The sequence below is a fragment of the Nicotiana sylvestris genome, chromosome 3 (assembly GCF_000393655.2).
Source record: "Nicotiana sylvestris chromosome 3, ASM39365v2, whole genome shotgun sequence".
Lineage (NCBI taxonomy): Eukaryota > Viridiplantae > Streptophyta > Magnoliopsida > Solanales > Solanaceae > Nicotiana > Nicotiana sylvestris.
This window is the reverse complement of record NC_091059.1, coordinates 87,222,959-87,239,590: the sequence shown is the minus strand read 5'-3', so window position 1 is coordinate 87,239,590 and position 16,632 is coordinate 87,222,959. Positions and strand designations below refer to the sequence as shown.

The following is a 16,632-nucleotide window of genomic DNA, read 5'->3' as shown; positions in this document are numbered from 1 at the left end:
CCTTGGCAGGATTTGAATCATGACAAAGTGATAGGAGAGCCTAAGTTCGTAGATTCTACGAATCATGAGCATGTTTAATCCGCGGGAGCATAGTGATAAAACTCCATCTTTTCTAGAGATATCTTAATTATAAAATTGAGGTCCATCAGATCAAGAAACATATTGTATATAAAAATTGAATTTCAACTTCAACTTCCTTTTTCAACAGGTAAATTAATCAAACCCAATCAACCTAGCACTCTAGATTCAAGTTACAATAAGTTTTTTCAATAATTTTTAACTTCACTTAGTCGTTTTAGAGTAAGGTTATCCAGATCTGAGTTGAACTTCGAGTACTGATGCTCCTTCAATAGTGTTCTGAGACTCGCCGCAGCAATAGACCAATTTGAGTACAAAACCCAGATGTATTCATCCAACAAACGATCATGATTTTGAAAAACTTCAACTCCAAATTTAGACACTCATCAATCGAAATTGAATTTTCTAGCTTTAATCTCTCCACTGAGCAATGCTATCGATTTCGTCATCAATGCCGGCGGAAGCACTTTCAAGATATATACAAAGTAGGTTAAGTTGGATAAGATTTAAAATTATGGGCCAACATTGGTTATAATGTTTGGGAGAAATTCAAAAATAGCCAGATTTACAACTGGTCGTTCAAAATTAGCCCGGTTTCAAAAGTAATCGAAATTTAGCCATTTTTTATGTAAAGATAAATTTGAGCGAAAACATTGTTCAAAACCCGAAAAATACGCCAGTATATTATGCTGGAGTTCCAGCATAAGTATACTTGAACTCCAGTATATTATACTGGAGTTCCAGGGTAAGTATGCTGGAACTCCATCATATTATGATGGAGTTCCAGCATAAGTACACTAGAACTCCAGCATAATATACTGGAGTTCCAACAAGTATACCGGTCCAGCATAACAACAACAACAACAACGACCCAGTATAATCCCACAAGTGGGGTCTGGGGAGGGTAATATGTACGCAGACCTTACCCCTACCCCGAAGGGTAGTTCGGGGTAGGGATACCGGTCCAGCATAATATACTGGAATTTGGAGCACCGGTGCTCCAGTCTCCAGTATATTATATTGGACCCAACAAAGTATACCGGTCCAGCATAATATGCTGGAGTTCATTGACTTGGTAAACGCTGGCTATTTTTGAATGACCAGTCCGAAAACTGGCTATACCGTGCTATTTTTACTATAATGTTGGGTCAACTGTATTTTCATGTAATTCTTTCTTTACAAATTCAAAACAGGTAAAAAGAAGTTGAGAAACATTATAGTTTCTTGACATTTTTATTCCCTTTTACCTTTCTTTGTGGCCTTGAGGGAGACAGTTGAGAAATATTATAAGATTGCAAGAAATACTCGTTAAATATATTGCTAAATTTACAGAAACTACTTGCTTACTATAGTAGGATAACCAAAATAGACACCATAATTTCAATATCACTTGTAACAGTTTTCAATGGATTTTAAACTTGATACATGTACAGAAATGCCGGAATTCTTGATGTTCCATTACAAGAACTACTAAAGAGTAGCTAATACATTAGTTTCAAAGAACATTATACATCCCTCACTTTAACCCTGACTTCTGTAAGGGGTTGAACAGCCTTTTTTGGGCTTGAAGAAACAATCTTCTTCGGACTTGAAGGAACACTATTGATTTTGATTGGTTGACCGCTACTGAATTTACGAACCAAGAATGTGAAACATGGTAAAAACAGTACATAAAGCCCTGCCAGGATGAATGGAGTAGCAACAAGCCAGCCCAACAACTGTAAAATAGTTCATAAGTTCAGTAATTGAAAATCAGCAACAGAAGGACATCTTTCCCTTGCCTTATCAAAAAAGAAAAGAGATACGAAGGAACAGATGGGAAGCATTCAGGATCAGAATGGAGATTGTACAAAAGACACCCTCTATTAATTTTTCAATAGAGGTTTGACTTGGAAGTTAAACAAAGTTCCAATAAAACTTTTGGCGAATGCACAGTGACTGTAAATATCACAGCCATAAAGATGCTAATAAATTTGCATGTTCCATTGGCAAGTCATACATATGTATTTAAAACATATATGCATGGAAACTATTGACTTCGTGAACAGTCAACAAACAGGATCAGAAAAGTGTGAAATCTATTGGAAAACCAAAAAAGCAACCTTGTTTCCCTTCAAATAATTAATTATCACCACACCACAACACAGCTTTTGTTAGCACAATCAAAGAAAACTGACAAGTCCGTCTCTGTTGAAAAAAAATTCTAACTCAATATATAAAGCAGATACTGACTGTGGAAGGCTCAAGAAGTAGATCATCAGTGCAACAATCAGAAGTAGATACTGATATGAGAAAGACAGGGAAGAAAAGATGCTTGAAATGAAGCTTCTTTACTCACCGCATGGAAAATGCTCAGCAAGACTTCCCATGAAGCCTGACCAGTCAAGACCTGCTTTAATGCATCAGAGGTCAAAGCAAAATGAGATCCACCACTCACGGCTTCTCCCAAACGTAGGAACGGAATCACTAAACTGCAAAGTGAAGCACATCAAGCATTGAGGATATAAAGAATGTATCGAGAAAAAATATAATGAAAAAACATGGTTCAGAGGAAGGCTGGAAAATCAGTATTAAAGCAATTAATAGCTTTCACTAAGAGTGATAGACATCAATTCACCACTCATTTCGACAATCCTCCATCTTATCTCATTGTACCAACAACACCCCCCCCCCCAAACAAAAAAAAGTTACACTATGTTCCACACAGGCACATCTAAAGTGTGCATGTAGACCTGCATCTGGCATAACGGAATCCGCCAAGAACATCCTGCTGAAGAAGTCATCACAGGTTCAGACTTTTGAGAACAGAAGTTGATCATACCCCTTGTAAACATCACAGGCAGGAATAATGAATCCTCCGCCCAAGCCAAAAAATAAGGTCTATACATTTTGTCCCCATTACTTCTTTGCCATGCAAATTTTATTGACAAACAGGTACTAACTCCATATACAAGGAGTATACAAGAGAACCTACATAAGAATGTCAATGCTCATATTTTTTGTTTCCTTAAGTTGAATGCTTAGATTTGTATTCTGTTTGATAGTTAAGAGCTGAACTTGCTTCATTGCCACATCAAGTTTTATAAACAGAAAAGACAAAAATCACTCCTGAAATTGAAGTGGTTGCTCACATGGGTAGAAAATTCATATACATGAAAAGAACGTCTTGCATTTTTACTGAGTATATAAAAGAAGAACAGCAAACAGATTTTTGCAGATGCTCTATTCAAACATGAGGCATAGTGAAACAGAAGCAAACTTTGTGACAGTGCAGATACATAAGCATTGACTTATTTTATTCCTCAATCTCTTAGATGCAACAGAACTCTTTGTGTCTATCTACTCAGAAAATGGTGAAAGAAGTCTGAACAACAAGAACATCTCTGGCAGAACCAAATATTAAAAGATAAATCCCTCTATTCCATTGGTTTGTTCCAAAAAGAATGGTACCTTTTTATATTTGTAGATATTTTAACTTTAAATTTTCAATTTTACTCGTCATGACTGTTGGCAAATATAAGGGAAAAGGTAAAAAAATATTATGTTGAGAGGAAAGACAATATTACTACATTATTTATTTATGAGCAGATATACAAATTGGTTGGGTCATGCTAGGCACTGGCTAAGAAATGATTTCAGCAATGTGACAGTTTCCTCAGGATTAAACAAGCATTCCTCTAACAGAGAGGGAACATGAACATCAAAATTTAAATAACAAACCAGCTAGTCAGAAAAGGAGAATAACAGAAAAGCAGTTAAATGTCTGTAGAAGAAATGAACACTAGAAGAAAATTGGACGTGAGAAAGAATTGGCTGAAGAAGGTTTCTTATTGCATATGATTGCCAACGAAAAGATCTATTTATCGGATAAAATTAGGCATTTAATCATGACAAGTCACTTATCCAAACCTTTTGATGCAAAATGCCACTTTAATTTAAAAACTGTGTTGTGTCAAACACTACCACATAAATTGAAAGGGAGGGAAGTCATAGGAATCCATATTTCAGAATTCAGGGTCAGGTGATATCTACTCAATCACTAAAAAGGATTTGGAACAAACTACGTAAACTTAGAGGGGGGGGGTGAAAAATAATAACTGTTCTAGTCAAAGCCCCTCTGTTCAGTACCTCAACTCAACTGGAGTAGCAATGAAGTTGGCCAAGAACACAGTTGGTGCATGACACGAGGATCCAAGTACTGCAATAGCTAACCCGCACATAAATACAGGGACCCCTGTCAAAGAAAAATAGATTGTAGATCAGGCAACTATAGGAAAAGAAACTATCCAGTTAATAATTTTTAGCCAAAAAGCTGAGAAACCATATCGAAACTTGCAGTGTAATGCCTAAAGACGTCTATGCTGATTCCGTTGACAGGATCGATCCTGTTCAAGTCTTTCCATCTTGATGGGTGTTTTGAGCTAGTCAATGAAAGTTTGAATAACTCAAATCCACATATGTATTTCATCTTTCACTGTAGTTCATGGCTAGGAAGTATTGTCAATAGACGTGCCATATTTAGCTGATAGAATAGCTTCGCGGAAAAGTATGCTGTCCACTCTATTTCATTAAGATGTTGCAAATTTCAGCATGTCAGACTGTCAGTAGTCCTATCCCTTGTGAATTCCAACTCACCTGCCTGTAAAGGTATTTGTCGCCAATTCTGTTTGTAAAGATCATGGTTCACTTCATTTTTACACCCAACATACAAGATTATTACTACTAAACCGTCTGCTCGTATCTAGAACTTTCACATACATTTCAATTTCACTTAAAGGGAATCATTAACTAAAAGCAAATTAAACTTTTAATTGACTTTCAGAAAATATTTGAGAAGTCCTAAAGTCATCCCTATAAAATTTGGGCTCATAAATCTTATGATGTTATATGTTTGCTGGTAGCTGCAATGTCATATCCAATACCAATCACCAGATTTTCCTTCAGAATTGGCTTTTAGATTGATCTGGTTTCTGCAACTTTAGAATAAATATTTTAAGTCTAATGTAAATTTGTCTTTTGCAAAAGCAATTCATATCCAGTTTTGAGATATACGAGCTCAAGACACAACCAAACTCAAAATATTGTCCAACTTTTTGGCATGTTTTGATTTGGAATGCACTAAATCTCCCGCACCAGTTGATATGGAGATTTTGAAGTGAACATCTCAATTTAGTGAGATAAAATTGTCTTTTGATTTTTCATCAGTTTGCCATATTCCACTTTCTATGGATTCAAACAAACAAAGGATTCATCTCATCAACATCTTTGTGTCCTACTTGATTGCAAGCTCACGACCTAAAGTTTCTCAATGTACTTAAAAAGAAATTAATTGATCACAAAGATAATTTTTTGCCATGAGCTCAAGGCAGTAAAGATGTAATGCTTTCACAGCAAAAGCTAAAATAAGCTGGTAGATATAAAAGACTAAATCCATTTAAATAATATTGACAAATATATATATATTACTGCCTCCGTTTACTTTTATGTGTCATCATTTGACTTGATACAGTATTTAAAGTAGAAATTTGACTAGTGTATAATGTTAGTGGTAGTGGAAGAAAATTTCAAAGCAATAGGAGTAGTTAAAAGGTTAAATTTGATAGAGAAAACACCATATCAAAGTATAAAATTTATTTAATAATTAAGTGAATTAGAGTTGTGGAAAGTGAAAATTAGTCATATAGAGTGTCAAATAAAGTGGAACGAGGAGGGTGAAACTTGAAAGACATACCAACGATGGGAAAGATACCCAGTGTAACGCCAAGAGCCCCAGAGAATGCCAATTGCTTCGGCTCTAAACCCCTTCAAAACAAATCAATAAAACGATTTCATTCAACAACAAATATCAGCAACTCTATCTGATCCAAATAGTGTTTAAAAATACTGAATTCTGTTTACAGTAAAAGTGTAAATTGAGGGATAGAAAGGTGAAAATGCCTAACCTGCGGAGGATTTGGAGAAGAGGATCACCGATCTTCTTGTGAGTCCAATGACCCACTTTCAATCCAATCTGTTTGAGCATTATATTGAAGACCTCTTAACTATCAATTCTTCCACTTCACATTCAATGGTCAACTCAAACTGATTGGAACCAAATGGAGTCGCAATCGCACGTTCTGGTGAAATTACTGGAAATGAATAGCAAAAAGAATCAATCACGTTCAGGATTTAAACAGAAGGACCTGATATTGAATGAGATTCTTATATGGACTTTTTATTTATTACAGATGGCTCTTCCTCCAAGACTTTTTACATTACTCTTGATTGAACTAGAAGGAACAAAACGATGTCGTATGCTGGTTCCGAAAACGTGTGAGTTGATAAAGCTTTGTTTTAGATCTCTAATGAGAAACAGGAGAAAGACAAAGAAACAGGGGAATCTAATCTCCCTCACTTCCACCCCGCCAAAGACTCCCTGATCTCAAGCAACTCCAAAAATAGTATACTAACTTTTTGTTATTCTTTCACATGACATGGAAAAGGGGCCAGCTAAACTAGACTTGTATTTTTCATTTCTGTTAATTTAACTGATAAGGGGAGGGAGCCTTAGCGTAACTGGTAAAGTTGCTGCTATGTGACCGGTCACAGGTTCAAACCGTGGAAACAGCCGCTTGCATAAATGCAGGGTAAGGCTGTCTACAATAGGCCCTTGTGGTTCGGCCCGTCCCCAACCATGTGCATAGCCGGAACAAAATGCACTGGGCTGTCATTTTTTTTTTCAACTGATAAGGGGCTCATAATTTGAACTTATCTAATCGTGCTATAAATTATAAATTCCACTTGCATATAGTATATGCCCGCATTTTGTTGAGTAAAGAACCTTTCACAATGTACATTCATTTTGCAGAAGAATTTAACTGACGTTGCAACAATAGACTAAAATGCACTGATAGCACTGTCGTGTAAACTCCTTTCCAGAAAAGTTCATCCGCTAATGTACGAATGAAAGAGGAACAAGCAGATATAACATATCGTTCCTAATAATCAAGCTGAAAAAATATGAATCAGAAAGCAAAGGGCATATCTTGCATAAGAACGGGTATTTGTTGCTTAAAGAGCATAGCAGTACAACAACAATCATCTCCTCTACACAAAATAATACTGGCTGATCTAAGGCCTCGTCTGACAGGAAAGTATAGTGCTCCCAACCTTTTTCATTTTAGCTTCAAATTGCTGGCCTGCTAATAGCCTATTGGTACCATTACACGAAGCCCTTTTAACCATAGCTATCAGCAATCTCTCCTAAAGCTGAACTTCCGTGTACATTTCAGCATCATCCAATCCGTAGCTGGCAAATGTGGTGCTGCTCCAGCATGTCAAGCTGATAATGCGACCAAAGTACATTTTAATGCTGTATCAATTAGCTGATTGGTGTAGTCGTTCTGTGTCATCCTTTTTTTTTGTCTTCTAAACACAAACTATTTGAACAAATAATATTTTGCATTTGTAAAACTGAAGCCTCTCCCGCTTGCATTCCTTGGATTACTTATCCCATTTCACTTGCAGAGCGCAAATTTTGGTTTATCTTTTGAAAAATATAACTTGTCCTCAAGTGGACAAAGAAAAACCTTCCTCGAGGCATTGTGTCCTCACATCTTGCATAAGGCGTTGAAGTAGAGATGGATTGCTCGTAACAATAGCATCCACCCGCTCAAATAACATTTTCTTCATTGAGTCCTCATCATCAACAGTCCATGCATAAACCTTTTTATTCCTCCTGTTGCAATAAAGAAATGGAGAAATCACAAGGTTAGATGGCTGCAGTTGTGGACCAAAAACGAGTGCCATTACGATGCAGGTATGGACACAAAACAGATTAAACTTCATACCCATGGAGGATTTTCATGAGTTTCTCATCAATTAAAGGATGGTAAACACCAACAACTGCAGCACCTCGCATTCTCAATAACTTCATTCCAGTTCCTGTTGAAGGATCTATCATGACAATGTAACCTACCTGCAGAACCACCAAACATCACATTCGCATAAACCAAGCTACGATCAATTCAGCTTATGTAGAATGGAGTTTATAGGAATAACACTTAAGTCGGTAAGTTTATGATCTAAAAGAGATGGTAAACCTACAACAAATCTAGTGTACACTAGTCGAGCTACTGTTTTAGTTTTAATCTTTAGGTCCGCAAAAGTATTAATCTGTCCCAATAAAAGTGTCTTAATTTTCACTTTAGGCTGTCTCAAAATCGACTCCACTTTCATGGAGACTTCTCTTATTTGTCAATACTTTTTCGTCATGCTATTATCAAACAGAGAATATTGGTACCACTTTTATTCTAAAAATAGTCAAAATTATTCAAAAAAATCAACTTTACCTCAACTTTCGGACACCCTTTCATTCAACTAAGACAGAATCCAATTTTTCCTTAATAGTCCGTGTCCAAAACAAATCAGACACCAAATTCAGAACAGACAGAGTACAATTTTGAAGAATAGCAATAGACACCATCCAGAAAGTGTCTATTTCGTTAAGTTATACAGAGCAACCACAGCAGAGACTCAAGAAGCTTAGACCTCATTGAACTTGTTCCTTACATTGCCACCTCTCCTGCCACACTCAGGGGTCGTTTGGTTGCCGGTTAGAGTTATGCTGGTATTAGTTATACATGTATTAGTTATGCAGATATTAGTTGCGTATGTATCGGTTATGAAGGAATACGTAATGCAGGGATTAGTTATGCAGGGATAATTTATGCAATATTGAGTTATGTTGGGATTAGTTATGCGGTAGTTATTTAATGATTAGTAATAGAAATAATGTGACTGTTATTTATTATTAGCTTACTTTATTTTATTAAAATTGTTAGTATAGTTTAAATATATTTTTTTAAGCAAAAAAATACAAGTTTGAATAAAGGGTATATATTCTTGTCATTTTGTGTTTTAATACAAGTATTACTAATACGTGTATAAGTTATTCCACCTTCTACCTTGCATAAATAATACATAGATTTACTTAAAACTTATACATGTATTAGTTATGCGGAAAAGAAAAACATGAACCAAACATTATATCAGGGTACAAGTACAGTTGGATTTGAGCTAACCCAGCATTCTTTCATAGGTTAAATGGAAATTTAGCAAAATAATGTCAAGAACATGAGATTTCAGAAATAGTTTCCTCCATTTGCAAGACCAACATTGCACGAAAAGACTGCAAAAGCATCAGCAAAGACCAATATTATCTGTGTCCTAAGTCACTTCAAAAATGGTTGACATGCAAGGAAATGAGAAGTTGTGTACTCCGAGCAGAAGAAAAAACTAGTTGTTACCATAACATCTGACGACAGTTTCATCACATCTCTTGAGAAACTGTCACTTTTAGCCCATACAAGGCAATTCTTACAGCCTGTGTTCTCGACCTGTAAAATTTTAAAGAGAGAGAGAGAGCACAGCACAAACATCAGTCACGTGGGAAAACATACATTTAAGTTGCATAGACAACAAGGTCAGTGACATACACCATCCATTACCTATAATGGCACTTATGCATGCAATTAGCAGTCTTTTTATAACCACATGCAATTAATTAGCTGTCTTCAAAAGCCAGAAAGATAATTAACTCCAGATAAAGGAAAAGCTGATCATCCATAGTGACTACCAAAAGTTGTAACTTTCTATCGGGATGAAATAAGTGGCGTAGCCAGGAATCATGCCAAGGGTGTTCAAATTAAACAAGTCAATAATTTTTTTTGTTGATGAATAGTGTACCAAAATTTTTAAAACCAAACTAAGCAATATTTAGGTAAACAATAAAAATACTTGTAATCGGACAAAAATTTTATAAATCAAAATTAACATAAAAAAGACAACAATAGAAATTTTACTAATAAAAGTAAGCATAAAATTAAAGGAAAGAGAAAGTCGAGAGTGTTTGTAGTCTGTACTCTGTAGAGATCTTTTGTTGAAGAAATTTTTGTAGAGCTTGCCTTTTAAATTATAAAAATAACTTTTAATTAAAAAACTACTTTTAAGATTAGTTGTTTCTCTTTATATAAATTTTAAGTTTTAAGAGTTATTTTATTTTATAAAAATTAGATTGAAAAAGAGTCAAATAGACCATACACACGGTGGTTTCTGTTTAATTTTGGCAAATAAAATGGACATATAGCTTTGAACTCCTGAACAACATATCATTGAGAACACCCTGGACTGCTAGACTGTCCCACTCAACTATGTTAAGGGTGTTCAAAATATAACATTTGACCATATAAAAGTACTCTATCTGTTCCAGTTTATGTGAACCTATTTCCTTTTTGGTCCGTTCCAAAAAGAATGACCCCTTTCTAAATTTAGTAACAATTTAGCTTAAACGTACAATTCTATCCTTAATGATAAGCTTTTATAATCACACAAATACTCTGGGCCCCTTTTTGATTTGTTTAGGACCACAAATTCCAAAAGTCTTTCATTTTTTCTTAAACTCCGTGCCCAGTCAAACAGGTTCACATAAATTGGAATGGAAGGAGTAATATTTAACTTATATACACAGTATAATTTTCCAACGAAGTGTGGTCGCTTGACCACCCTTGGTACAATGTCGCTACGCAACTGGATGAAATCCATAAGAAAGCATGAAACAAGTTCCCCTACTCCCACGTAAAAGCTAATAAGACGGACCATATAATATGTCTCAATCAGATGCTCCTACAGAAGTAGATATGAACTTCTTCTTCTTCCGCAACTCAAAAGAAAGGAAGGCAAAAACAGAAGAAGAAAGAGGTGAGATAGAAATAAACTTCTTGGAGTTAACCGCTGGGTTGCAAGTGCAAGTATTATAAAGAACCCACCACCTAGGCTAATATTTTCACCAAAAAGAGAAACCATATGATACATGTTCAAGTAAATTTTGTGCCCACAGTAAGGTAGTAACTATTTGGAAGAATGGGAACAACTGTTGGAATATCCCCCAGTCAGAGCCCAGATAAGTAGAGTAGTTGTAGCCCAACTATGTATTTAACTGCTGTTGTAATGAGTTGAGCCCAATTCTTTCATTTTGCAATTATTTGGTACCGTAGATTGGGTTGGTTATTAGCTAGTTGGGTTGGGATACTAGGTCTATATATAAGGCCATCCAAAAACTAGTATTGTGCAGTTGCTATTTTCATTTTTTCAGATGCAATAATATTTCTCTCATTTTCTTTCTCGTTTCAGACCTAACCCTAACACAAAGTTCTTCGATTTCATCTCATTTTCCGTTGCTAACAACAAAAGACTTACAATAGAAAGAAGATCCTTTGCGAACTCTTTCTCATCCAGCGGGAAACCAACTTTTGCATCAAGAATTACTCGCCGGACGGAACCTGATATCAACTGAAGGAAATGAAAAGCCAAGTTAGTAAACAAATAGCGAAAAAGCCTATTTCCGGAAACAACAAAAGGAATGCCATGCAGGTATGTATTGTTTTGACAATGAATTAAATGGACAGCATGAATATCTCCAGTAGCTGCCACAAAAATTACACACTAGTGGGAGATAAAACAGTTACTTTTATTTTCTTGAAAGAGATGTAGAAAGAGGAGAATGAAAGGGGCACGGAGTGAGAGAACAGTACAGGCTTGGATTTTCTGAGTACCTTTAATGCATCTTCAACTGTTGGAACAGTTAGATCATGATGCTCCAACTTAAGCTGATGAACTGCATCGAGCTCTTTAATCTGCAAATACAAAGTGAAGAAATCACATTCAACACTCTACTCTAAAATGTTCTGTGATGTATGCCAGTTTGTTGGATGGAAGCAAAATCAAATGCATTGGAACTATTGAAATACAAGATGTCAGTAAATAAATTTTTTTAAATGCATGGCAAAATAGGATCGAATATTTGCTTCAGTCAATCAACATTAAAAACCTATCGGTTCCCACCTCTTTTGAGCTTAAGTGTGAAACTTTAGAATTGTTATTCCCAGTTATCCGTTGCAAATCCCTGCCTGCGACATGTGAAATCAATGCTCCAGACTACTAAAACAGTGAGAAACAATTGTTATCATGAAATTCCAAATGAATGTCATAAAATATGTCCCCTCTTATCTTCTTGCAGGAAATAGCTCTAAACTACGAAGTGTGGAATCAAATCTTAGGCTGTATTCCCAGTGAGGAATGAAATCTACATGCCTGCCTGGTCAAGGCCAGCTTTGACCCAAAATATGTAAGGAAAATCCAGAGAAAACAAGTATTCGCTTAGAGAACAATTTATGATTGAAGCTGGACTGTAATATCTTGTAGAAAATATCAATTGAATGGGTTTCCAAACATGCATGGTTCCTACCATTTCCCAGTATACATTTCTTCTACTCTATTTCATATTCACAAACATTCTTTTACCACTTTAAACTTTGTTTTTTATGCGAATACTTGGAAATTGAATAAGGTTGATCTTTTGTCCTTGAAATCTTTTGTTTTCATCCATGTGACCTTTCTCCAAGCATAAAGTAAATATCTATACAGTAGCAATGCTTATTTTGGAAAAATATTTGATACGTCAATGTTCAAAAAGATTTTCGGCACCACCTTTATCGTTATAGCACAATGCATATATGAACAAAGTTTTGTCGCAAATTCTAAACCTTTAGGTGTAAACGTGTCGCTAACTGGTTTCCCTGTGTTTTAAGCCCACATACCGGTCATGGAGGGAAAACAACACACCATCTGAAGAACGAGAAACATCAATCTCAATGCAGTCAGCCTGAGAATCAAGAGCAGTTCGGTATGCAGCCATCTACATGAAGGGTAAGATTATCAGAATTCCAAATAATGAAGTTGGGAATCATTTTACGACAAATTAAAAATGAACAATATCAGCCAATGAAGATGTTTCCCGGAATGACTCAACCAAAAGAATAGAATTCCTACAGTGTTGGGAAAGGCCTTCGACGAATCACCTCCATGAGCACAGACCAGAGGAAGACTGTTCAGCCAACTACATTTCTGTGATTGCATCTGCACAATTATGTTTACATTATTCCTCTGCATGTTTAGCGAACCTACCATATGCAGGAATTCAAATAGTTCACTCATGCAGTAAGAAATACAAACAGCTGTTAGAACCAGAAACCTATAAACAATATGTTATATGAACTATTTAGTGAGACATACAAATCTCCCCAGAAAATTAAACTAAGATATATAGGTCTCAACACTGATTCATTATCAGAAGGAAAATATATTAAATAATTATCTAGGATTTCAAGTCTCTACTCCTTCGAGGTAGGGTAAGGTCTGCGAACACACTATCCTCCTCAAACCCCACTAATGGGATTTTACTGGGTTGTTGTTGTTAGAGCAGAGATAGTACCAAATATCTGTAGGCAAGTGATACGGCCAAGGAGGGCACTAACCAAAGGACTTCAAAGAATTTACTCATTCATTTACCAAATTAAACCCCAAAACTCCAATCTGGAGGAAAAAACAATTAAGGCAAACAACTAACTGATTGTCTGCACCTTTCTTCGCAATGCTATCGTGTTTGTCTAACAAATGCATGATTATATCAGTTAATGGCACCAAACAATGGAGAAAAAATTCATCAGACCAAAATTTCCAGATTCTATAAGAATTGTGAAACATTATGCACCAATACCATAAGCTTTGTTTTCGTTTTGCACTTTTCCTTTTTCTCTCTTTTGGTGATAATGACAAGCCATTGATTAACTCGGATAAAGTGAACGTATTAGCAACTGTGTTTTCAATATGAATACCTAAAAGTTATATGAGAAGGAAAGAGAATAAAACCTGATGGAATCGACGGAGACGAAAATGGAAGTAAATAGGGGGGATAATGGCGATGAGGGCGAGGCCAATGAGCAGAGATCTAAACACCTTTCTGGAAGTGAAAACTCTGAGCTTTGGCTTAAGCTTTCGGGACAAGAGGCCATGCCTCTCCAACCGAAGTCGACGCTGTTGCCTGTCCATTCTCCACAATGGCACCCACCGATTTGTCCAATTCAACGGATTCCTATTGTCATTTCTTGTTGGTAGTCAATCGAGTATTTGATCGTCTTCTCCTCCTCTTCTTCTTCTTATTCCTTTCTTTTTAAGATTTGGAAACTTCAAAACGGCCCTCATACTTTCAAGAGTCGCTATCTTCGTCTATGCATCCTAAAGGAAATTCAAATGAGTCCCAATAGTTAGGCAATAACGTCAGTTATTTTCAAACCTCATAACATTCTCTTCCATTTTCCTTGATAATAACAGTAAAAAAAAATTAATTAAAGAAGATCTTAATCTGGATAGTTTACCTTAAAACACCAAGTTTGTTTGTACTTTTAAGATCTAACCACTTAATAGATTAATATTGATTTGAATCATCCATATATTGAATAATATCTTAACAGTATTAAGAGGCTATTGGTTTTGCAAATATGATATAGCACTATAGCTTTTTACTTTCACAAGATAGGAGTAAAGTCTGTGTATTCACTCTGTGGGATTACACTAAGTTTGTCATTGATGAATATAAAATATTTATATATTATGTACTTAAAATATACTATTAGTGTTAGTCCTTTTTACCTGTTGTCTTTTTCATTTTGATTTTTTACTATCTTGTCGTTGTTACTATTTGGTGCTATGGTTTATTTTATTTTATTTTTTTAATTGCTTTTCGTTAGCTAAGGGTCTATCAGAAATAATTTCTCTGCCTTCTAGGTGGGTGTAAGGTCTGCATATATACTACCCTCCCCAGACCCCACTTGCGGAATTACACTGAATTTGTTTTTGTTGTTGTTTTTGTTGTGCCGTCAATTTTGGATTGGAAAAGTTAAGCTTTAAGGTTATGATAAATTCCTTTGCTTTCGTCATGCATTATTTTAACTTAGCAGTGCTTCTTAGGATAGATTTGGGGATTGTTACTAGAAGTCATTTATTTCTCTTAGATGTTTCTTGACATATACAAAAGTTTCTATATGTAAAGAGGTCGTTTGGGCTACAGAGTCATGGACAGTGTATTCAATGAGAAAGATGCATTGTTCTTCCTTGTTTAATGCACCCGCAATATTTTTGTTCTTTATATATATACACACACATCAATAAGCATATATTTTCCTATGTATACAAATAAACTCATCATTTATTTCTGTTACGATCCGGATTTTCCGTCCTCGGGAGTCGTGATGATGCCTACTAATGTGAGCTAGACAAGCCGACTGTTTGGACAATTTACATTTTTCCCATTTTAAATCCATTAACAATTATAAGCAATAATTTAAAGACAATGGAATTTATGACAAGCGGAAAAAAATAACTAAGTATATCCAATACAACTGTTTAAACAAGACTACCCAGAACTTGAGTCACAGCTTCACAGACGTTCTAAGAATACTATAAACAAGGTCTGAATGAAATACATAAGTCTGTCTCTGAATAAGTAAAAACAGTAAGAGAAAAGATAGGAGGAGACGCCAAGGCCCACGGACGTCTGCAGGACTACCACGGGTCGCCTGCGTGGACTGAAGATAGCACCCTCACTGCGGTCCAAACGCTTCGGTATCAGTATCTGCACACAGTGTAGAGTGTAGTATCAACACAACCGACCCCATGTGCTGGTAAGTGCCTAGCCTAACCTTGGCGAAGTAGTGACGAGGCTAGGACCAGACTACCAAAAAAATCTGTGCATTTAAATCATATACAGCGAAAATAGAAGCAAATAATTACAACTAAAGTTGGGCGGGGGAAACATGCTGCGGGGAGTAACAGGTAACAATAGAACGACAATAAAGAAATATAAGGAATGCCATAAATCAATTACCAGCAAAGACAAGGAAATAGAAGAACAGGTACACATGTAATACTGTTGCAGGTGTGTAACCCAATCCCATTCATATGATACCGTTGTAGGCGTGCAACCCGCTCCCATTTCATATACGACCGTTGCAGGCGTGCAACCCGCTCCCATTTCATATACGACCATTGCAGGCGTGCAACCCGCTCCCATTTCATATATTACCGTTGCAGGCGTGCAACCCTGCTCTCATTTCATATATTACCGTTGCAGACGTGCAACCCGCTCCCATTTCATTTATCAACACCAATCATAAAGGAATCCCGGCAAGGGAACAATAGCAATATAACAACATCCCGGCAAGGGAACAATAATGTTACATCAACATCCCGGCAAGGGAACAATAATGTTACATCAACATCCCGGCAAGGGAACAATAATATCAAAACAAACATCCCAACAAGGGAACAATAATATGACAATAAGATCCCGGCAAGGGAACAATAATGGTAATAACATCCTGGCAAGGGAACAATAATGATAATCCTCATATGAAGCGCAATAAATCACAACGTGTCATAACAATTACAATACAAGACTCACGGGCATGCTTGACATCGATATATAGATACTCGTCACCATGCCTATACATCGTACTCCACAGTTATCACGTAGAAAATAAGACACGACTCCTAATCCCTCAAGCTAAGGTTAGACCAAACACTTACCTCAAACTTTCACGTCCAACTCAAGCCTCAAACACTGCTTTTCCTTTTGAATTTAGCTCCAACTCAATTGTATCTAGACATAATCGACTTAAT

The 16,632-nt window shown here is 36.1% G+C and overlaps 2 protein-coding genes across 3 annotated transcripts; both read right to left on the bottom strand.

Moving 5' to 3' along the window:
* Window positions 1-1,456: 1,456 nt before the first annotated feature.
* Window positions 1,457-6,547, bottom strand: LOC104243956 (uncharacterized). Of its 2 annotated transcripts, XM_070170863.1 has the most exons (6): window positions 6,304-6,547; window positions 6,021-6,206; window positions 5,810-5,880; window positions 4,207-4,312; window positions 2,417-2,549; window positions 1,457-1,796 (listed from the first exon to the last, which is right to left on the bottom strand). In XM_070170863.1, exons 2-6 carry the CDS (start codon window positions 6,098-6,100, stop codon window positions 1,584-1,586), a joined length of 603 nt encoding a protein of 200 aa, XP_070026964.1. In that variant the 5' UTR covers window positions 6,101-6,206; window positions 6,304-6,547; the 3' UTR covers window positions 1,457-1,583. The 2 variants fall into 2 exon arrangements, with proteins under 2 accessions (XP_070026964.1, XP_009797542.1); XM_009799240.2 differs by having other exon boundaries at window positions 6,021-6,547.
* Window positions 6,548-7,078: 531 nt separating this feature from the next.
* LOC104243957 (glycerophosphodiester phosphodiesterase GDPD4) lies at window positions 7,079-14,067 on the bottom strand. Its single transcript, XM_009799242.2, has 9 exons — window positions 13,825-14,067; window positions 12,946-13,032; window positions 12,714-12,811; window positions 11,959-12,019; window positions 11,670-11,750; window positions 11,314-11,406; window positions 9,366-9,455; window positions 7,908-8,035; window positions 7,079-7,795 (listed from the first exon to the last, which is right to left on the bottom strand). The coding sequence occupies exons 1-9, from the start codon at window positions 14,002-14,004 to the stop codon at window positions 7,627-7,629; spliced, it is 987 nt and encodes a 328-aa protein (XP_009797544.1). The 5' UTR covers window positions 14,005-14,067; the 3' UTR covers window positions 7,079-7,626.
* Window positions 14,068-16,632: the final 2,565 nt, after the last annotated feature.

What these genes read in the sequence shown, in the direction of transcription:
- LOC104243956 (XM_009799240.2), bottom strand. Translation starts at nt 6,100, where the DNA reads ATGCTCAAACAGATTGGATTGAAAGTGGGTCATTGGACTCACAAGAAG. An exon ending in GCTACTCCAGTTGAGTTGAG is followed by an intron (nt 2,550 to 4,206) that starts GTACTGAACAGA and finishes TTCACTTTGCAG; the next exon opens with TTTAGTGATTCCGTTCCTAC. An exon ending in TGCTGAGCATTTTCCATGCG is followed by an intron (nt 1,797 to 2,416) that starts GTGAGTAAAGAA and finishes ACTATTTTACAG; the next exon opens with TTGTTGGGCTGGCTTGTTGC.
- LOC104243957 (XM_009799242.2), bottom strand. Translation starts at nt 14,004, where the DNA reads ATGGACAGGCAACAGCGTCGACTTCGGTTGGAGAGGCATGGCCTCTTG. An exon ending in CAAAGGATCTTCTTTCTATT is followed by an intron (nt 9,456 to 11,313) that starts GTAAGTCTTTTG and finishes AAAATTTTACAG; the next exon opens with GTCGAGAACACAGGCTGTAA. An exon ending in AACTGTCGTCAGATGTTATG is followed by an intron (nt 8,036 to 9,365) that starts GTAACAACTAGT and finishes GTGGTTCTGCAG; the next exon opens with GTAGGTTACATTGTCATGAT.